General features: G+C 41.0%; 1 protein-coding gene across 1 annotated transcript in view; it reads right to left on the bottom strand.

Moving 5' to 3' along the window:
- Positions 1 to 508: 508 nt before the first annotated feature.
- The window catches only part of GLRX3 (glutaredoxin 3), a 30,973-nt gene continuing 8,542 nt past the window's right edge, over positions 509 to 22,939 (bottom strand). The window contains exons 3-11 of the mRNA XM_072740430.1: positions 16,714 to 16,788; positions 15,761 to 15,962; positions 10,345 to 10,517; positions 10,051 to 10,112; positions 7,703 to 7,760; positions 5,966 to 6,018; positions 3,260 to 3,299; positions 3,074 to 3,166; positions 509 to 754 (exon numbers count right to left, since the gene is read on the bottom strand). Of these exons, the coding sequence (XP_072596531.1) occupies positions 704 to 754; positions 3,074 to 3,166; positions 3,260 to 3,299; positions 5,966 to 6,018; positions 7,703 to 7,760; positions 10,051 to 10,112; positions 10,345 to 10,517; positions 15,761 to 15,962; positions 16,714 to 16,788 (807 nt within the window). The 3' untranslated portion in view covers positions 509 to 703. The remainder of the gene's footprint in view (positions 755 to 3,073; positions 3,167 to 3,259; positions 3,300 to 5,965; positions 6,019 to 7,702; positions 7,761 to 10,050; positions 10,113 to 10,344; positions 10,518 to 15,760; positions 15,963 to 16,713; positions 16,789 to 22,939) is intronic.

The following is a 22,939-nucleotide window of genomic DNA, read 5'->3' as shown; positions in this document are numbered from 1 at the left end:
TTAAAATAAATTGTGGTGCTTAACCCAAACTGAGAGCCTCTCATGCCTCTGCCCCAGCCCCCCTTCTGCCCCAGCCTCCAGATCTTCTCCCTGTCGTGAAGCACATGAGGGTAGGAAAACACTCATGAGAACCCATCTTCCTCTGAGCTGCCACTTGCCACCATGCCCCTGCTACCTTCTGAAATGAGTCTCCGAATCTGCAGAGCCCTATGTTGCTTCTGCAATCTCACCAGGGCCATGTGCAGGGATGCTTTCAGAAACAAATTTTCAGATGAATTTTTCCAAGCTGTAAGGAGATCTTTGGCCATTGAGGGGAGCCACTGGTTTGGTCTATGAGCTGTTCTAACTACGATTATGCATTTCAGACGCCATCACCCTCCTTCTGCATCTTCTGAAGCCTGCCTATTTCTCAGCTGCTTCATTCCCACATAGTATGAAAAGAAATTTAAAGTAGATTACTATATATTTAACATCACTGTAAAAAAAATGCAGCTTTTTTACACAAGTATTTTTAATCGGATTTGAAGATGTTTATTGCATTGTGTTCGGTGAAAAACAAACAAAACATACATGAATTTAGCACGAGCTTGTGGAATACACCGACTCTAACTGGGTGAGCAGCAGTCTCTGAGAACAGAGTCATGAGCGTCCCCACCGTGACGAAGTGTTTCCTGTAACAGTTGGGCACCGAGCATAACAGTCCCTAGTTCTCCCCTTTCAGCACCGGCAGCAGCTCACCATTGTCTTTCAGTTCCTAACAACAAAAACAGAAAACAAAAATAACACGTATAGGTAAAGTCAAAAAAATGGAAGCGTCCAAACCATCTCAGATTGCATCCAAATCCGAGAGCCTGTGTGTTGGATTGAAACTCCAGTCTACCAACACACGGAAACCAAATACCACACCATAAAAACTGAGTGTGCCATCAGATTACAAAATTGAAGGTAGAAGGCACTCAAAAACCAACAGGTATTTCAGCATTAACGCACAAGGCAATCCGAGCAACCCAATGACGCTTTCTATTTAAACACCAGCAGTAAACAGGAGGGACAATGGTGAGTGGTGTGCAAACACAAATGTGGAAGAAAGCAGCAATGGGATGTTCAAGTCCACTCAAGTGCAATACACAGGACACCTACAGGCCCAAGGGTGGCACACAGGCATCACGATGCCAACCCAAGCTGGAAAGGCTACAGTACTAGTACAAAGTGTATGTGAAAAGGCCAAAAACCACTTTAAAAAAAGATATAAAAATCCAGAAATATTTTCTGCTATCTTTCAGATTCAGAATTTGGAACACAGCTATCCAATTTAAAATGTGACAATAAATGGAAAATGAGACTTTCTAGCTTGAGATAAACATTTCATTTGATGCAAATTTTCAGGTCATTAGTAAGCAGCATGAATATCAATCTTTATAATAAAGCCACTAAAATCCATTTGGCTCCTCTCTGGTTAAACCCTAACAGGTGTGATTCTGTCACACAAATCCAGACAACACCCGGCGAGGTCTAGAGCTCTCCTACCATCACCCATTAGCAAGCAGACATCCTACTGCACTAAAGGAGCAGACAGGGTGTTTCTGAGCCCATGACCCGGAGCGCAGGCAGCCAGGAGAGGCCCGCCGCCCGCAGGCAGAACCTGGACTCCACAGCTGTGACACCACTTCTCTAGCTCGGGGTCCCCTCATCTCAGGGCTGGGCGGATGGCCTAAGCACGAAGGCACACGGCGGGAACGCTGTGGGACCCTCCTAACCGGCACTGCAGCTAATGAGAGCTCACCTGATCCAAACATCCTCACTCTGCACAAATACTCTGCACCAGTGAACTGGGCATGGAGTACTATTCATCAGCCGCTTTTTCTCACAACACTAAATTGGCTGAGTCGTTGAATACTGGGTGACTCCTTTATTCAACCATTCAACAAAAAATACCCTCAATGCTCCTAAAGGCCAGCCAGAACTCAATCAAGTAGAACGTCACTCATGTTTCCAGGGGACGAAAGATGAAGAGCTCAGTTCTGCAAGAAACAGCCCAAAGGGGCAAAACCGAAGAACTGTCCCCAGCTATCCTCTCAGGGGAAGATGTTACCAGTATCGCAAATTTCCACATGTGTGTTTAGCAGGTGAACAGCAAGAGTCCTATAACATCCTGTTACAGACCTAAAGAAGTGGCCCATGAAGCTCAGCTTTAGAATTAAATGAGATTTATTGATCGTTATCTTCCCAAGAGTTAGCAATGGCTAAGGTACAGGCGATAAAATACTCAGACAACAACAGGCTCGGGAGTATCTGGGGTTTGAAGACTGTCTGTGTCTTAAACAAATAAAAAGTATATATAACATAACAAATGCAGACGTGTTTCTGTTGCTTCAGGGCTATTCGAGAGCTACTATGTTAAACCTTTTTTTCTCCTCCAAGAATGAGGCGAGTTTACTAGGAAAAATGCCTCACTCACTGTGTTACAAAGTGTGATGTCAAGTGGGGAACACAGGCAGCAGGAGTTACAACCACAGGCTGCGCAGCCTGTGCTGACAAAGCGTCCTGGCGCACAGGGCCGATGTCACTCACCCTTGGGCTGGAGTCCTCTCTCATTACAAAAACAGGAGTTAAAACTTCTTTTAAAACAGAACTAGAAGCAGTTACCTACTACTTATTTTCCACTTATAACGTCAGACATCTGACCTCAGAGAAAGTTCTCTAACCAGTACTACAGACACAGAAATGGTAACACAGGGTCAGAAGTGATAGGAGGCCAGGAAGGAAAAGAATCAAGGAAGCCCCACAGTCACTGTTCAATACAAAATTACAATTTTTTTTTTTTTTAAGATTTTATTTACCTGACAGAGAGAGAAAGCACATAAGCAGGGGTAGGAGTACAGAGGGAGAGAGAGAAGCAGAATCCCCTCAGAGCAGGGAGCCCGACACAGAACTCGATCCCAGGACCCTGAGGTCATGACCTGAGCCAAAGGCAGACACTTCACCAACTGAGCCCCAGGTTCCCCTAAAATTATAATTTTTGAACATACCAATATTTTCCATCATTAAGGTACCCGATAAACTCCAACCTTACCTTAACAATATCCAGACCTCCAACAAGCTCCCCTTTCACATACAGCTGAGGGTACGTGGGCCAATTGGAGTAGGTTTTTAATCCCTGCCGGACCTATGGAAACAAGAGGAACTCTGAAACCTTACTATTGGACCCTAATGAGTAAACTAAAGACAAAGGACAAGAAACATAAAACACAGAACTTACTTCTTCATCCTCCAATATATCAAATGTCTCATATTCGACACTATAAAAAGGAGAAAACATTTTAATAGGAAATGGTTTTATTAAACAAAAATTGTAAAACCTACTTGGTGTTTTAAAAATTGTCAAGAAAAATAAACTGGTTGCTACTGACATTTACTGTGGAAAATGGACATGACTTTACTTCTCAATCTGCTGGTACCACACAGAACAATTCAGCCCAAGACACAAATATATCTGGATTTTTCTCTACAACACTGGGCTAGACAGGGACTAGCAAACTTCTTCTGAACAGGCAAGACAGTAAACATGTAGACTCTGTAGGCCACAGTCTGCTGCAGCTGCTCTACTGGGCTACATAGCACAGCAGCAGCCTGACAAGGAAGACAGTGGGTGAGGCCATGTGCCAGTAAAACTTTACTGACAGAAGTAGGTGGCAGCTGCAGTGTGCCAACCCCCAGGTTAGACTTGTACCCAAAGTTTACACAAGTCTATCCTTACTTAACACGGCATTTCCAGCCCTCATCCCTGGGGTTGCTGCTTCTGACCTAGTAGAAGCTGCTCAGGGAGCAGAAGGGAACAGCTCTGATGCCCATGGACACCCATGGCTGGCCCAGAGGCTCACCAGCCAGGACAACTGCACTGCCAACAATTGCTACCTTATGGAGGTGTGCTTTCTCACATGAAAACAAACTTATTTCAGAACACACATGCTGTTGTCCATATGCGTACACAGGGAGAGTGGTACGGCCTGATGCTGAATAATCAATACCACTTGTATAATGAATGCAAAATCATTCACTGCTGCACGGAAACCCAACCATATCTGCTGGGAAGGATGCCACTATCAGGTGGTCAAGGAAGGAGTATGAATGTAGGACTCCCACAGGGACACTGGGTGTATGTGCGGTCCTAAAAACTGGCCAAAGAGAATGCCACATATAAAAAATAAACTTTGGTTTCTATAAAACCAAAACCACTGTCATAGGGAAATCTTTACTTAGTAGACAAGTTTCCAAAGAAAACTGTCCATGCTACAGAAAACAGTCAAAAAAAAAAAAAAAAAATGACAGGATAATTCAGCACCAAGTACCAAAACAGGAATATCTGAAAGAGCAAAAGAAGATTAAAACAAAAAGATCCAATGGAACTCTCCCTTCAGACTGAAGTAAAGGAGGCAGATCCCAAACTGAACAGTGTGATGAAAATAATGAGTTACAGAACTACCTCCGAGGGGGCTCCAAAGGGGGCCCAGGCCCACACGCCCATAGATGTGTGAATGTCATCATGATCGCCAAGGCATCTCCTAAGAGTTCCTTGTAAAAAAGGTTCCTTCAAACCTCAATGTACAATCCATACACAGCCCCTGCAGGCACGAGTCACAGGGCCAGGAAGGAAAAGTAAGTGTAAGAGTGCAGGGGGCAGGAATAAAAAGCCAGGAGCTTCTTCTCCACAGACTGATAGCTCTTAGCAAGATGACGTTGTGTTCAAGCTAAAGAGGCACAGAGGTTCCCACGGCCCTGCTCGTGGCAGAGCCGACTGTGAAGGAAGCCTGCAGCCAGGAGCACTCCATCTGTCCCCAAAGCCGCCTCTCTGCTCTGGGATAACCAGGACTTGCAAATCCAAACAGCATCAGACAGATACGGGGTAGATGCAAAGTTACGGAGACTTTCCACCAAACACATGAGCTGAAATGAAATGGCCCGATGCCGTCGTACCATCACAACCTTGTGGAGGGACACGCCAAGGGGACACACTGTCACTAGGGACAGGTGAACTACGTGTATCATGCCGGGGAGCTGTCACAGAGGGATGACGGAGAAAGGGGGCTGTAATAACTGACGGCCAGAAACCAGCCATCTCCCATATGTCCTCGGGCACAGTGAGGAAGGGGCAGCCTAGAGGCCAAACGACAAAAGACTCTCTAGACTCTCTCTCTGTGAAATGTCACAAGCTTCTTTTGAAGAAATCAATCATTTTGCTTTTTATGTCCCTAGAGTGATATTTAACATGTACTACTCAACTGACTACTTTCAACCCTGCCTATGAATATCTAAATATTTCAAAACATTACCTTTCCCATAACTTCATAGGTTTAGTTAATCTATTTCAAACTTTGGCTAAAATACTTACAATATTTAAAAAAAAAAAAGCTATCATGAGATAATAAGGGGAAAAAAGCCAAAACATTTTGATAAATTCTATACAATATGGAGTTTTGAGGGAAAAAAAAGTTTTTGTTTTTACTCAGAAAAATCAACACAATTTTCTTAGCTGGCAGCATCATCACTGACAAGATTAAAACCATGAACACAGCAATTTAATTCACCCCACTTCTCAGATGCACATAACGCCCTTCACATGTGCTCTATCCATCTCATAAACTATTTAGAATCAAAAAAAATTTTTAAGGAAAATTAAAAACCTGTGATATACTTTCCCTAAAATATCTTTGTGTGTGTTAAGGACTTTCCTCTGGGAAAGTAAACAAATAGTTATTTCAATGATCCCCTTTTAAGAAGCTTCTTTATGTTACCAATCCGTTGACACTGGCCAGAAAATCCTATTACCATCAAAGTTAAAGCATTCACAAAAAACCTGTAGCAAAAGTAAATAAAAACATGGATACAGTGGTAACAACTGAGAGGCATCAATGACAATACTGAAAAGTCAAATTTCTTACACTATTTGAAAACAAGATTTACGTACCCGGTACTATTGAGTATTTCCAGAATTTGTTTGCTGAATCCACATTTTGCTTCCTAAATTTAGGGGAAAAAATACAGTAATGAGTGAAGAGTGAAGATACAGTAATGAGTATTATATTTTCCACTCCGCCTACTGGCATGGTCCCATGGAATGTTTGTCACGGGGACAGCACACTTTAGGCTCTAACCACCAGAGAGGGCATGAGCCCTGGTACCTTAGTCTCTGGTCAGAGGTTCTGCTGAGTGGAACCCTGATGCTTTACAGAGTTCGGGCCTTGATCTCCATTTCACTCCTACAGACGACCTCACCTCACTTAACCTTTTTGCAGTGATTAGGATCATCATCTTCCTGTTGCCAACTAGGCGGTCACTCCCATTTTAAAAAATTTATCTTTACATTACAGAGTACCAGACTTTTTTTTAATTTTTCTGAGGCGATGACACTGTTAGACGTTTCTATCAGGCCCCAAATCCCAGCAATCCAGTGGAAAAGACTAGGTACCACACAAACTTAACAGCACAAATGATTCTGCTCCCAAGACATATATAAACTGGCTGGGCTCCTAGAAAAATGTGTGTTTTAAAAATAAAAATCTGTTTTAAATAATCACCAACACAATATAAACAGAAACTATATCACAACTGGGAAGTATTCATTTCCTCTATTTTAATAAAACTGGTGAACTAGTCAAGCAATTTAGGTCCTAACCTAGTGATCCCAGCATGCAGATACCTTTATTACCTACCAGTTTCCTAGTCATTACCTTCACCATAACAGTTACACTGACCAGTTATGTAAACTAGTTAGTTTCAGCATATCACTTATATTAACTCTCACACTAGTTAGTTATTCTCAACCTCATTCTCAAGGTGACTCTGTGAAGCACCCCATCCATTCATACATGGGCCAGTGAAGCCTGGGGAGGTTACGCAGGGGGCCCAAATGCCTGCGCAGCGCCAGGGCAACAGGGAATGTAAACGCTAGTCCCTCTGCCCCCTCAGCCTCGCCTCTCAGGGCTGTAGCCTCTGCTCTTCCAAAACAGGCCATGCTGTCCCACCTTGCCCACCTCCACAGCTGGATGAGAATAAAGGCAGGTAACAGAACCTGGTGTCTGGAGATCTCCGTTCCAGTCCAAATACAAACGATCATCAGTTTTGCTCAAACTGTTGGTAGGAGTGATTTATCAAACCTGCTACTCAAAATGATGCACAACCAATATGTACCATCATCCAAAAAGCTACAGGAACCATCTCATTATAAATAAGAACTGCCAAACTGTTTCACTCATTCCTCAAACTCATGCTGAACACACACGATGCCATGGGGTTTATTTCTCCATCGCTGACTTCTTAAAGGATGATCTAAGGCTGTGCACCCTGAGAGCTCTGGGGCTCCCCCTACTCAAGAAGTATTGGGACCAAACTGCCCATTACATGAGCCCATGGCCTCAGTCGGATGGTGACAGGATAGCAACTAACAGAACCAGGACAGAGTGAACAGTGTTGACCAAGTTTGGCAGCAGAAAGAAATGCACCCCACTGAGATGTTGATGATAAAGTCAAGCAAAATGTAGATTACTTTGTTTGATCTCCACAAGCACCAATTAAGGCCTGGATAACTTCCTGATGCCACCACAGCTTCATTAGCCACAGCTAGGAAGAAAGATTTAAGTGTCCCCTTGTTGAAGATGTTAACATCAAAAGAAATTACAAATAAAACCATTTTTGAGTTCTTTACCTGTTTGTTTCCTTTCATAAAGAGCATCACAGAAGCTTTATTTGTCAGTACTTTGAGCCTAAAGAGAGAAAATTGATATAAAATGGCTCAGCTCAATTATTAAACACCACTTTTGCTCCGCTTCAGGAGTAACATGCATATTTGAGGGATAGCAGGATGATAGTTCACAGCTCTGAGTGGCATTAAACAAGCAAATGCATTGACATTTTCCTTTATTTCATTCTCTCCCTGAGCCACCATAAAACACAATATGGCTTTTAAGGCAACGAATGTTCCTTCGAGTTGCAATTCAAGCCCATCAACTCACAGCACTAAAAAAATAATAATAACCAACTCAATAAGGAATTGTTCAAGAAGGGGCCTGTATACAGAGCCCACCCACAACTTCCAAAACCAGATCTTGTGTGCTGCCTTCTTTACCATGAGGTCGCACACAGCTCCACACTCCCCGATATCCATGAGGTCATGCCGGGAGGGGAACTGGCAAGTGCTGGAACACCAACCAACACCAGCTATTCAAATCAATTGCTCCCATCCTAACTCTGTGCTTCCCATTTTCTACAAGCCTTCAAACCCCGTGCTCTAACTTGCTGTCAGGAGCGTCTGCATATAGCCTGAAGTTCAGTCACCCATCTCAGGACAGTCCCCATCGGGACACGGGCTACCCAAGACCCTCTGAGCCCCATGGTGGTCAGTCACCCCATCTTCCTCCCACTGGTGCTGTGGGTCACTCTCACTGCTCAACACCTCCTCAGAGAACAAAGTTATCACAAATGAAACCCACAACTCACGCTCACAGCTATGTCACATCCACTTTGGAGAGAGTACGCTGGGTTGATTCTCAGAAAAAGAAAAGAATATGGTGCTAATTGTCATCAGTCACCTAAAGTAACCCAACAATCTGGACCCAGAAAACCGAAACAAGTCCCTCTGTCCCACCCAGAGGCCAGACCCAGGAACTCCAGCTCTGGCTCTATGCACTCTGGCAGCACTTTAAATGATTACACAAAACACAATGATATATCCCTCTACAAGATCTCTCTGTAACTCTAGCCAGTTATCTTTGGTGTCTGAGGCCACAAGGCAATAGACACAGCACATTAGGAAAAGAGAGAGATCTGATGAAGACAGAGACACAAACAACAGCAAGTGCAGTCAAGACAGAAAACTGGATTGAAAGCAGATGTAAGCACACACAAAGCCCAGCGAACTCCTGAGGCTGTACAACCTCCACAAGCCACTCAGGTTATACAGCAAAGAATGCAACTGGGGGCACACCTGGGTGGCTCAGTCGGTGAGCATCCAACTCTTGGTCTCACTCAGGTCATGATCTCAGGGTCACAAAATCAAGCCCCGCATCAGGCTCTGCACTGGGCGTGGAGTGGGCTTGAGATCCTCTCCCCTCTACCCCCTCCCCCAACCCTAAAAAAACACAACTGGGGACCTAGAGTCAACAAAGGGACTAGAAGCATCACTGTCCTATCAAAAAGGCAGGAAAGGATATAAATCTTTTGAGAAAATGTGGAACTTACAAGTCAGTATGACATATATGGGATACTATTTACTAATCAAGGATAAATAAATGAGCTATTTATTATTAAACACTTCAAGTGATTCTCAAAATGCTGAATGGTGATAAAATTACAAGAGGAAATTTCACCTCACAGACTCAAGCCCCAACTATGAATGGCTGATATGCTGATGTATTTCAAAATAAATTCTTTAAACCTCTACATTAATTCAAATTTATTACAATAAAAATCCCTTTAAGCCTCCCTACAGGCCAAAGTCCAAAATTTCCATAAGACAAAATCTTTAAAAGCTGATTGAGATCCTTCATAAAACAAAGACCAATTTCACAGCTCCAAAATCTCCTTGAATTCTAAGTTATCATGGTTAAAAAGACAGCGTGAAACCCTGAAGTGTTTACACATGTAACACACACATAGCCTGCACTCCTCACACTAGGCACCCCTCACACTCCGTCTCTGATGATGCCACGAACAGCGACTGCTTCTGAAACCTGAGGACCAGGACCACTGGATCCCGGCTCCCAAACACAGAGAAAGAAGTAAACTTGAGTTGTTCCACTGACACAATGACATTTCTATAAATAACGAAGAATATCCTCCACCTAATCTTTAATTTGGTGTAAAAATTTCTCCAGTGCAAATGAGACCTTCCCAAGTTTTCATGGCTAGTCTGACTGCAAACAACCTATTTATGACCTTGACATACAAAAACAAATCCCCGACTTCTATATGGAAAAAGCAATGCAAAAACCAAGAATTAAGAGATATACTTAAAGTAATAAATGGCAGACTATTTGAAACTTTGAATACACTTACCTTTCCTCTAATTTGGGAGCTTTAGGGCAAATTGTATCTAGTTCGTCAGATGCTTCCAGCTCCTGAAATAAACACATGTGTAAGTTTAAGAAAACATTCACAACAGAAATCTCCGGAATCATACAGTAATACAGAATATCAACAACCTCATCAGAAATAATTAGATCTATTCCAGGTTCATATTCATAAATACAAATATTCTTAAGGAATTTACACTCTAGATTCATTACTACACTTAGAAAAGTGTGCTGTAAATGAAAATGCTTTACCAGATACAGACTTCTCAGTTCTAACCTTAATTATATCAAGTCCTCCTATAAGCTCTCCAGAAACGTAGAGCTGGGGATAGGTGGGCCAGTTGGAATAGGTTTTGAGGCCCTGGCGAACTTCTTCATCTGAGAAGATATCAAAACTGCTAAACTGAATATTATGTTTGTTAAGGATTTCCACCATCTGCTTGCTGAAACCTGCGTAAGAAAAAGAAAATCAAGAATTTAGCTTCTCTCTCTCATACCCATGATTTCAAATTCCTACACAGCGCACACTAGCTGCTGACCACAGGGTTTGCCTTTGTTTCACCCGTTAATTTGCACGCCGACACAGTATGTAAAGAGAAAAAATTCCAAGAACCCCTTATGTGACCTTGAACTATACCATGTGTTCAAGTATGGCTTAGTGTTTAACACACTTGTGAGTTTTTAAAAGTCTATGTATATTTATCAATGTACTTCTTAATATTCAGGCATACTTTTTATCGTAGGAGCAATAATGCTGGCCCAAAAACCCTGGCACCTACTCCACCCACCAGGGAGACCAAGAGCTGAGCCCTGAACTGCCACATCCCCTCCCTGCACTTCCCCATCCATCAGGGGACTGACCTGGATGCCCCAGAGAGCCCCTCCCCTGTTATGCTGACTGTGACTCTCTAAGCATCAGCACACCAGTTGTCAATAACCACTCCTTGCACACACTGGAAACCCGACTGTTTGGTTTCTGTTGCCCTTGTACTACTAAGTCCTGTGTGCCTGTTTCAGTACTTCCCAGTCTTTTACCATCTTTAATAGAATACGTTAAAAGTCAAGGAGGAATGTGTTCTTGCAGTTGAAACTGGTACATTGAATTTCAAAGCTGTCTTGTCTGTTGTTATATAGGCACTGTCAACAGACCTCAACTGGTACCATAACTTGACAGTCTCTTCTTAAAAACTATTTACATTCCCCAAAGTATGTGATTTTTTTTTTTTTACTGTACTGTAGTGACACTCTTATGTTCCATGATTTTATTATACTTTTGTGACACATTTTTGTCCTGTACTTTTTTGACATCATTTTCTTATTATCACATTAGTACTGAAGAATAAGTGTATCAGTCTTTTATAAATCTATTAGTCTTGTCTGAAAAGAGGATATTTTTCTTTCCATAAGCTAATTCTTCCCAATTGTTTTTCAATACTTTGTACCAATCCACTCGTTCACGTTCCATCCTTCTTTTTAAAGGTAGTCAATAATTCACTGGAAAATTACCTATTCTTTAGGTGCAAAATTCCTGTAGGATTTCACAGCATCAGCAGATATTTTGAAATAAAATCAAATCATAAAATTTAGTATAAGATTAATTGCAAGAATAGTCTTCACTTTGATGTCATGCAAAAGCACTTTTACTATTAAAACCTGGATGTATTACTGAGCTGCAGACATTTTTCAGATCCACAGTTTATTGAGATGAAGCACTGGTATTTATTTGTACAGCATATAAGTTGCTTTTCCTACAACTCAAGTGTTAAGTTCATGTACAGCCTGAAGTAAAACACTGATTCTGAAATTTTTTTCATTCATCTGGGAGTTCATTAGTAAACAGCTAACGGCTGATTGCTGATGGTTATTCTGTTGCCAATATATTAACTCATTTCTACTGTAACTGGCTGAGGAAAAGCTTTCTCTTAGCTTTAGGCAATTACATGCAGACTAGAAAGATTGATGGGTAATGTTTCGTTTTTAAGGGTTAAAGTGGCAGACTGGAAATGTTATGCTTAAGGATAAAAGAGTGAAAAGGCTTCCTTCCAATAACACAGTATTTATACACTTTTTTAAAGAAAAATGCATGCATGCAATAAAAATATTTACAAGTGGAAAAACCATGTTTAGCTGCCAGAGAACCAGTACTTCAGTCTGCAGTTGTCTGTATTCATGACAGGAGGCGTGAATAGTACACCTAACTGGGCCATTTCATTACTATCTAGTCACGATAAAACCCTGAAGCCCACTTTTGAACCTACAATGCTTGTGTCTGATCTAAAAAAGAAAACCCCATTCAGATGACTTTTACTGCAGAAGAAAGGTCTGTCCCATGGTTCAAATACCCTTTGCTTTGCTAAAAGCTTTGTTAACTGAAGTGGATACAAGAATTCCCAAATAACTTAATTAACCTGCATGTTCAAGGATTTAACATTCGGTTTAAAAAGATGTACATTTCGGTCCTTCTTGAAAATCTGCCTAAAACATGAGAGCCCTCTCTTTCCTGTCCTCCTGAGGAACACAGAATAAGAATAATCTAATTCTTTGACGATTAACACCATATCAACGTGTCAGGCTCATAATACACGACACATTTCTGCTGGTAGAACCCAAAAGTAAAAGCAATGAAGACGGGGTGTGAGGCACGCGAGAGTCAGGCTGAGACCCAGCCAGCTCCACAGCAGATCCTGATATGGCTTTCAAGGTTTCCTTAAGGGAAAATTTAAATGTCATTCATTCATGGTTTTTGATTAACTGAAAACAAGGTGGGGCCAGCTAACCAAAAATCACCATAGTCCTACTCCACAATGGTAGCCCAGCAGGGGTACTGGGTGCTCCTAACGGAAGGGCCTTCCAAAGGAATTCTGCACAAAATATGGAAACACCGGCCAGCCGTGTTCATGAGCACCAACGGTCGCTGCTTTCTTTTATTCTTTATTTGCCTACATCTCGTCTCTAATGTGCCAACACAAGAACAAAACCTTTTTTCCAATAAGCAGGCTCAGAAAGGACAAGGGTGAAAGTCAAGTATGTTCCTATATAAGAGAACAGTTTAGAGATGAAAAGAGTGTGTAGCAGGGCACAGAGAAGGGGGAAAACAGAGCCGGGGGTGCTCTGAAGGAAGTGGCAGGGTATAATCACAACAAAAATATCTCCTACTTGATCCTTAAGTAGATATTTTTTTAAAGAATACTTACATTCTAAAATGATCTATTTACCAAATGTCACATATTTACTGTATTTGACAGAAAGACATGTTGTTATAGAAAACAAGGTATCAGGAAAACAGAAAAGCCTGTTAAAAATGTAGTCATAAAAATTATGAAGAATGGGGGCAGCCTGTGTGGATCAGTCAGTTTAGTGTCCAACTTATGATTTCGGCTCTGGTCATGATCTGAAGCTCCTGGGATCAGGTCCTATGTTGAGCTATGTGCTTAGTAGGGGAGTCTGCTTGATATTAGCCCTGCCCACCGCCCCCCCCCACACACACACAATCTCTTTAATAGATAAAATCTTTAAAAAAAAAAAACTATAAAGCAAGTACTTGTTTGGAATGAAACTATAACTTAAATAATATATATCTAAAAATCTCTTTTGAATTCCCTAATTATGTCTTTTATCTAAAAGTCTATAATACTCTGTTTTTCAGATTGTTCTGACATATTGTAAAGCTTTTTTTTTTATTCTACCTTGTTGTTTATAGTCTTCTAAATGGCAGATAGTTAACATACAAACTGCTAGAAATACACCACAAATTAAGTCTAATGAAATAAAAGGTAAGCAGAAAAATGACTATTTTCTAAGTGCAATTCTAACTTATTTGAATAATCATACATCTGATCTGAAAAGGATTTTCAAGACTGGCTCCAACCACACCACCACCGAAGGGAGGACTGCAGGTACAGGGAGAGCTTCTGACCTGGATCTAAGCCACTGGGGCAGGTAGCATAAGGTGGTGTCAGGATCTGACTCACCGGCCGTGACATCTGGCCACCCTGCTTCCCAGTGCGCTGCCTACCCTTCTGCCTTAGCACATTTTCCAAAACTATACTTTTGTCACCTGCCAGTCTATTGTTAGGTTATCATTCAGGAAGGAGTAAGAGACTGCTCCTGTTCAATTCCAAAGGAGAGAATACTCTGTTGGTTTTACCATAGGTTTACTGTGTATAACCCATCATACAGGTTCATCCACATGACAGTAGGTCAGCTGCATTTCAGATGTCAAGGAAGACACTGAATAAAACCCATCAGATTCATGGCGTCAGTCCCTGTTATCAGGTCACCACATAAAGTACCAGAAATTATTTTCCTGCCTGATAGGAGAAAGTAAACCAGTTGCAACTCCTATTAAAAACAACCACCACAGAGACCACTGTTGCTATCTGGAGTCAACTCTAGTAGAGACTAAGTTAGGTTTTTGACCTATAAATAGCAGGCATTATCTGATACACAAATACTAGCAAGGACATTTTTCAAGTAGAACTGAGGGAAAAAAGGAACCATTTCTTAATCTTTTTAAGATAGGACTCAACATGAAATTATACAATTTTTTAAAGATTTTATTTATTCGACTGAGAGAGAGAGAGAGAGCACGTGTGTGTGCATGAGCAGGGGGAGAGGGAGAGAGAGGGAGAGAGAGACAGGGAGAAGCAGGCTTGGAGCAAGGAGCCCCACCAACAGGGGGCTCCATCCCAGGACCCTAGGATCATGGCCTGAGCCGAAGGCAGATGCTTAACTGCCTAAGCCACCCAGGCACCCAAAACTATTTTTAAAACTAGACTTTCATAATCTAATATGTAATTTGCTAACCACACACGGAAGAATTTACAATTAAATCTACACTGGAAGCTAAGTTATTTTTATAAAGTCACACTGGACATGCAGTAATCATATCAATAGCACACTGAATTTTACTGCCACCTATCTTAATAAACTCCCTACTGTACAGTTGAAACAAATACTCTCAGATTCTCAACAGCATCATCAAAAGGCATTTAAATGCTCAATTATGAAGCATAATAATGTTGTACTAGGCATAGTAAAAAGAAAATAACCATAAACCCAATACCAGAGGGGTCAAATAAACTCTAAAACTCACTTAAGGACAAAATTACAAGCATATATGTATAGAAAATAAGAGTGACTATAAAGCCACAGAATTCAGAATCTTTCAATTATTAGCACCAATAAACAATAGAACAAAATGGAAGGCAAAAGTGCAGGGGAGACACAGGAATGCCACCAAACGTCTGTCAATTTTTAAACTGCTGAATCTGGACTACATGAACAAAGAGAGACTGCCAAGACAGACAGGAAACTGTTAACAGCAAAGGGAACTGAGGAAACAAAAGCCCATTCGGGTGACAACACATGGTGGCTGGAATCTAAACCCAACTCCGCTTCGAGGTGACCTGAGCAGCCTCCCCATCTTTGGGTACTTATGTATATAAAGCAAAAACCTCCAATCACGTATTTCTATGAAGCCTCTGGGTTCCAACCTTCTCTGTGTCTGTGGTGCAAACTAATTCTCATCACCTCACTACAGAATGCCAGTGGGAATTACGACCTTCCTGATTTTCTAGTTATCTCAACACAAGCATAAGATGAACAGTACAGCGGGAACAGACGGGCACTGGGCCACACCCTGCGCTGGTGAAGCACCCATTTTGTGTGTCTTTGTGAAAGCAGCTTCTTACCGCAGCGCGGCTCCTGAGGAGTTCCTTTCATAAACAACATGCAAGGGGCAGCATGAGTTAATTTCTTCAGGCGAACGTGGAGATCTTCCTTAGGATGCTCGTTAGTACTGGGTGGGAAGGAGCCGCTAGATGCATGTCGCTGAACTTTTTTGGTCAACTCTGGGGCATGTGCACCATCTAATCGGTCAATTTTCTGAGAATTCTGAAGTTAAAAAAGTCATTTATAATATGTGTAGCAGCTTTTCATCATCTCTTTTAAGCTCCCAAATTATAACAAATATGAACTCATAGCACAAGCCAGTTTTTAAAGGGGTCAATGTTATTATTAGATATGTTTTTAAAAACCTGATTACCAATTGCCAGATGCATCTCAATTTTAAATACATAATTGTCTTTTTTCCCCCCGTTTGGGAAACATACAAGGAAAACATCACTATACCTCAAACTCAAACCAAATCAGAGTCTAACCTAAAACAGAAAAGATTTCCCTACCCTCACAGGGATGAATCTATTACTAAGTATAAATGCGGTACTGGGGGGGAACGGTGGTAACACTCTGGGGTGCCCTGAAGCACAGATTTGCACCTGCTTCCTAAGAGAGTCATTAATCAAAGCAGGACCAGCCACATGTTCCATTATGTCCAGGCACTGGCCATAAGCAACCAACTTTTACCCAACTCAGGGAACATTTTGGGTCTACAGACAAATATCTAGACTGTTCTTTACAAGTTTCAACTCTGATTGCTGGACCTCCAGAGCACACATCACTTCTGCAGGATCCCCAGGCCAACCTTTGGCATCAGTGCAAACAAGGAGACTACATGAAGGCAGCGCAAGGCCAGGAACAACCAAGTGCCAAATGTTTAGGGATCAGGGGAGAGGGTAAAGGAACCAAGACAGAGCCCCATGGCCCATGACAGATGCAGGATCTCTTGTGCCATCTTTATCCTTACCTTGAACAACAGAAAGGTGGGAACAGAACTAATTTCATATTTTTCAGATACTTCAGGAACGGCTTCAGCTTCCAACTTTAAAATAAAAGAATTTAAAGCTTGATTATAAAAAGGTCCTATTTTACTACTTCAACATGTAAATCAGCTTCACATACATCATCCCTTCAAGTAGCTGATGTTTTTAAAGAGTATGGTACAAAAGTTTATGACACATTTACATTTAAATGAGACTCACTGGGCTGGCGTGTCATCCACTGAGTCTGCAGTGTCAAAACAGGTTCAGAGGTTTTTATTTTGTTGCACATTTCAAAAGATGCCTGGAGGCTGTGAATAAAATTTTTGGTGCACTAGTGACCTAGTAAATTTTCAATCATATGCAGCTACTACTATATTGAAATCCATAAATCACTGACCCCAGTTATGTCATGATTACAGTGCTTATTTTCTGCCCACAGCAATTCTTGCTGTTTGCTCTATTGACTAATTCCAAGAGGCAGTACATCATGAGTGACAGTTGTAGCCTTCTGCAAATTATGAAGCAAAAAGGAGTATTTCTTCAATAAACTATTGATGTCTGATAAATTTTACCGTTAACTCCTGCAAGGCTGCTGGACACTAAGCAGATATCTTGCTAGGTTATTTGCTTCTGGGTCTATTCATACATTTAAATGCATTTTAAATAAGATGACTGCATTCTGCTTGATCATTTCCTTAAGGCCCCTCAACAAGATATGATGGCTAGCTAACATACAAATTTTAAATGTATTTAGTGACTCAATTTCTTAATAATTAGAACACAATTCCTGTAAGCTACTTATACTGTAAGACTCTGTAAACCATACACTTTGAGAAAAACCAAGACATAATATTATATCCTTCCCTCATAGGACTGTCAATTTAATATAAACTTTTTAAAACCAATAAAAACCTGTATTCACATTATACCTGTAGGAAATAAAATTTATTGATAAATTATATTGTTAAAAGATTTTAAAAAATATATCCTGTATTTTTCCAGGAATGAAAGATTTCCACTGGGCTTGAAGCACTATTTTTATCCATCACTTTCCCCGATCCAGTACATATCTATCCAAATGAACCTTGACGGTAAATAGGAGGCAGCATCATTTGTCTTTGGTTTGTATCTTCCATCTCATATATTCTTGGGTGCTCTTTTACTACTACTTTTTTCTTTAAAACATCCTTTTGAAACAATATTTTCAATTACATTCATTTTTCAAAACGTATTAAGGTGAAAATTACATACATTTTAAATCAACAACTATCCAATAAAACTGAAAAAAATGAACAAAGAGAAAAAGCATTTGAAGACAGCTATTTAGAACACACTTTCTAAAGGTTTTTTAAACTTTCGTGTTTTTCTTTCATACAATTACACACTTAGACCAAAGAAGAACAGAAAAGGCAATGACTGAAGCAGTTCATTATTTTCTCTCAAATAACATCTTTCAAGTGACCACCACATGTTGGCACTGGGTTAGGCTCAGCTACGATCCCTATCTTTGGTACTACTGGATTCTAACAGCAAAATGAGACAAATTTTAAAAAGACAAAAATACTAGGCAAAAACTCTCAAAAGATAATATAGCTTTAAACCAAACCAAACCAAACCAGGCAGCATCTGGACCCAGAAATACAGTCCTCCGTGTGGCTAAAAGTTGGAACGCTTCTCACGTTCCTACTAGTTTCCAATGGACTCCTTAGTGACAACTCTTCTAGGAAGAAAATAATCCTTTTGAAATTCCTAAAGCCAGGAGGATCGCCACATGTGCCTCTCACAAAGCAGCTCCCAGGAAGAGATCTTAGTAAGACCAAGGCAGTGGTGACAGAAAAATCCCACCCCCCACCCCCAGCACAGACCAGGAATGCCACTAAAGGCAAACCCATTCCTCAGAGCATCAAGGGTATCTGAGGTCCTAAAACCTTTGCAGCACTGAAATTCTTTGGAAACATTTTTAGTGGATATAAAACAACATGACAGTTCTATCAATGAAAATAGAAAATATTGAAATATGATCTGCAGTGATCTTTCATGGAAAGCCTACCCTATGCCACAAACAATGTCAGACCCTTTGCATACAATTGCCTAAACTATTTAAAACCTGGAGAAGTGTGTAGTACATAATCAACTTAATCTTACAGGTGGCTAGGTGAAGATATAACTTGTCCAAAGACCCAGTTAATAATTAGTAGAGCTGAGAAACAAAACCAAGTTTGTTTGACTATAAAACCTATGCTATACTGCGGTAATCTTTTTCTACTGATCAAAAAAAAAAAAAAAAAGATTAAATTTCAAAGGCAGGATTTACATATGACCTTAGCATTCACCAAACATGAATATTTCCAGAATGTAATGTCAGAGCGTCTTTGGTGGGAACCATGCCTCTCAAAGTCAGACCCTTCCCCTGAAATGTGCTGTATGTCTGTGGAGTGGGGTGAGGAGAGGCAGGGAGGCGTTTCCACAGCAAGGTAAATCCGACATAGGAATTCCCTCTCTACAGGGCCACCAAAGACCACTTTAACAGTAATGGCTAACAGCTATGATTAATGCAGGTCAGACATGGATCTAAGTGCATTTTGTGTACTGACTTGTTTAATCTGCAGGATAATGGATGCTGTAATTACACCTAACTTCCAGAAGAAACTAGAACTTAACGAAGTTAGGTAAATCAGCAAGATTACAACACTGTTGAATGGTGGAGCAGAACACTGTGGCTCAAGGGCCAAGCTCCACCCTCCACTGCCTTGCTGTCGTCTCACCAAATCCAATGGTTACCCTTCTCCTCATCTGACCTTTCAATATCATCACACCCACCCTCTCCAGATACCATCTTCTCACTAAGCCTCATTCGACTTTCCATTTTTTCTTCTTCCCAAACTCTGAGACTCAGTCTCTCTGCCTTCTTCCTTCATATCTGGCCAACCTCTACATGGCTGGCACATCCCAAGGGACTTGGTTTTGAGTGTACTTCTCTCATTTATGCTCATTCTCCCTGAATGGTCTCATCCAACCCTGGGGTTAAGTAACACCAATATGGTAACAACGCCCAAGTTGTATCCAGGCTAGACCTCCCCCACCACCACCTCCAAGCTAAACACTCGGACATCTTCACTCAGATCTCTACTAGGTATCTCCCACTAAACCTGTTCCTCCTCAAGGCATCTCCATCTCTTTAATTCATCCAGATGATCAAATTAAAAAGGAAACAATTTTGATTAATCCATTTCACTCATCTGAAATCCACTCCATCAACAGGTCTTCCCGGTTCCCCCTCCAAAATATAAGCCAAATCAGACCATGAATTCATTTCAATGCTCTCTTCACTCATGTCCATGAAGTCTTTTACCTGGCCTGTGAGATAGCTTCCTAATAGGTATACCTGCTTCTAGTCTGCATCCTTCCCCCATTTCAAACCACAAACCCACAGGATAGTCAAAGGAATCAACAACAGAAATCCCATTGTGTGTCACTTCTGCTGCACTCAAAATAAAACCCAAACTCTTCCAGTGTCAACCTCTTGCCATACCCTCTCCTCCTTCGGCTAGATCCACTAGCCTTCTGCCAGCCTTCCAACAGTGTTCATTTGCTGATCCACAGCCCAATCCCTGGCTCTCCCAATGAAAACTCTTTTAACTCTTTCCAGCTTTCCCAACCCCAATAAAGTACCTACCCACCCCCAAATAGGCCCTCATTGCCTATTTCTTCTTAGAACTTACCACTATCTGAAATTACCTTAATAATATGTTAACCAATGGCCTTACTGACCAACATAATGGTGGCATATAATGTTAGATAAATAAAATCTGACATGATACGAAGCACATGTTGGTCATACTCCTAAGCCTACGATGGGAGTGACCACTGGCCAGGGTGGCCTTGAACCCAGAGGCTGAGGAGAGAACAATTAAACCTGACATTCAGAAACATTTGTTAAACTTCATAAAGAAGCTTCTAACGCTGTGATGTAATATAAAAGGAAAATTTTTCAAAAACAAATTCTTTGTCCAAATAAATATTTAAATTAATGTTTTTGGTACCTTTTTAAAAGAACTTTGCCAAACTTAGCCCAAGAATAGCTAATAAATATTGTCAATTGTTAGTATATCTTTTATTACCAAGACAGCCTAAATAAGAACTAGGATACTTTTAAGATTTAGTAATTCTCCTTGAATTATCTGAGCATTTTGAGAGTTCCCCAAAAATGTAATCCTACATATATTCTCAAAGAAGCCATGATGATGATGACAGAGAATGATTATGTCAGTAATCTCTAGTACTGAAATATAGGAATTCAGCTAACTGGTACCTAGCTATAGAGCTGATTGGTGCCCTTCTGGAGATTGTCCTGCATTGTGTGTGTACAGAAGCTAATTGTACAGACATTTAGAATTAAACATTTCTGTAACTATAGAGAAATTTTTTATACTGATTTTATAGACCCTCAGAAATTAAATAGGGTGAGCTTAAAAAAGCTTGCACATTCAAGAATAAATCAAATTAAAACAATTCTTATTTTCTAAGAATCAAAAAATGCAAACTTAAGTATATAACTCCTCCTATACCTTTGGTTTCATACCTGAAGTTACAATGGTCATAATAAAATGCCAGTGCAGCAAGTACTGTACAAACAAGGTCACCACTAAATGAAACACAGTAGTACAAACCTCACCAACCAGGTGGCCAGTAAGCTTGCCTTTGAGGGTTTATGTACCAAAGTGCATCATATGGTAAAATGTGAATACCATGGCCTAACTGGATCAGAATTATCAAGCTGGAAGAGGGGTGGGGAGGTGACCAAGAAGATGGGAACCACTTACACAAAGGAAAACAAGGTTAAAGGGCCCTATATTAAGTATACCACCACCTAGCCAAGGAGCTAATAATGGGGCACCACCAACAGGTGGTTGGGTGTCCCACTCTTGATTCTGGCTCAGGGCATGATCTCAGGGTCATGAGGTCTAGCCCCATGTTGGGTTACCTGCTGGGGCATGGAGTCTGCTTGAGATTCTCTCCCCCCTTGCCCCTCCCCACCAAGTGCTCTCTGTGTTAAAAAAAAAAAAAAAAGAAGCCAATCAAAACAGGAATTAAATGACAGAACAGATAAAAATACAAGATATTCTCTAACTAATATTTGAACCAATGGCACAGACTAAGTTTGGAGATGGGGAAAAAAAAAAGCCACAGGGGTGCACAGGATACTTCATATAAAATGGATTTGGGTTTGAGTACCTTAACAATATACAATTTTCCCATGTGAAGAAAAATCAATAAATTTAATAATTTAAAAACTGGATAAAATTTCAAGAATGTAAATCATAATAAAATCAAATGTAAAATAAGAATGAATGGCCGCTCCTATAAAAGATGAATTTGATCTGGACCTCGAACAGAACCGGTTGTACCCAACTTCCCATCACAAGGAGCTTTGTGCTTCTCCTCCTCCTTCCTACCTCGTCATCAGACACTAGATCTTGAAAGATTCTATCTCCCAAACAAGATAAATGTATATTCCCATTTTAAAGATAAAGTGCTAACAAACTGACAGTATGTAATTTGAAAAGCAAGGGCATGTCACACTTTAATTAGCCATTTAATTTTATTCTGAACCAACATCAAGTTTTCAGTAAGACTTTAAGCAGTAAGAGTAACTCGAGTAGGGATCCCTGGGTGGCGCAGCGGTTTGGCGCCTGCCTTTGGCCCAGGGCGCGATCCTGGAGACCCGGGATCGAGTCCCACATCAGGCTCCCGGTGCATGGAGCCTGCTTCTCCCTCTGCCTGTGTCTCTGCCTCTCTCTCTCTCTCACTATCATAAATAAATAATAATAAAAAATTTAAAAAAAAAAAAAAAAAAGAGTAACTCGAGTATCTCCTGTAATCCCTGGGAGGAGGGCAAACCTCAGTGCCCAGTGCTCAGGGCCCAGAGTCTCCGGCTGGTCTGGATGAGGTGGCCAGCGCAGGCACAAACACAGACGTGGTTTGCCCAGGAGCATACGAGCGCATTGTCACTACAGGGTGAGTACAGGCACAAGGGTGTTCATCCAGATGCAATCAAAACGTAAGAGTCCTGCCGTTAAGCAACCTACTCCGATGAGCATGAACTACTTAAGCCAAAATGTACACTAGCTTTTCTCAGGTATGGCTTTCCCATCATTTACAAAATAAACAATTGTTTATGGCAACAAAACTCTACACTCAAATTCTTAA

The sequence above is a fragment of the Vulpes vulpes genome, chromosome 15 (assembly GCF_048418805.1).
Source record: "Vulpes vulpes isolate BD-2025 chromosome 15, VulVul3, whole genome shotgun sequence".
NCBI lineage: Eukaryota > Metazoa > Chordata > Mammalia > Carnivora > Canidae > Vulpes > Vulpes vulpes.
The sequence above is the reverse complement of the archived record's forward strand: the minus strand, read 5'-3'. Positions and strand labels throughout refer to the sequence as shown.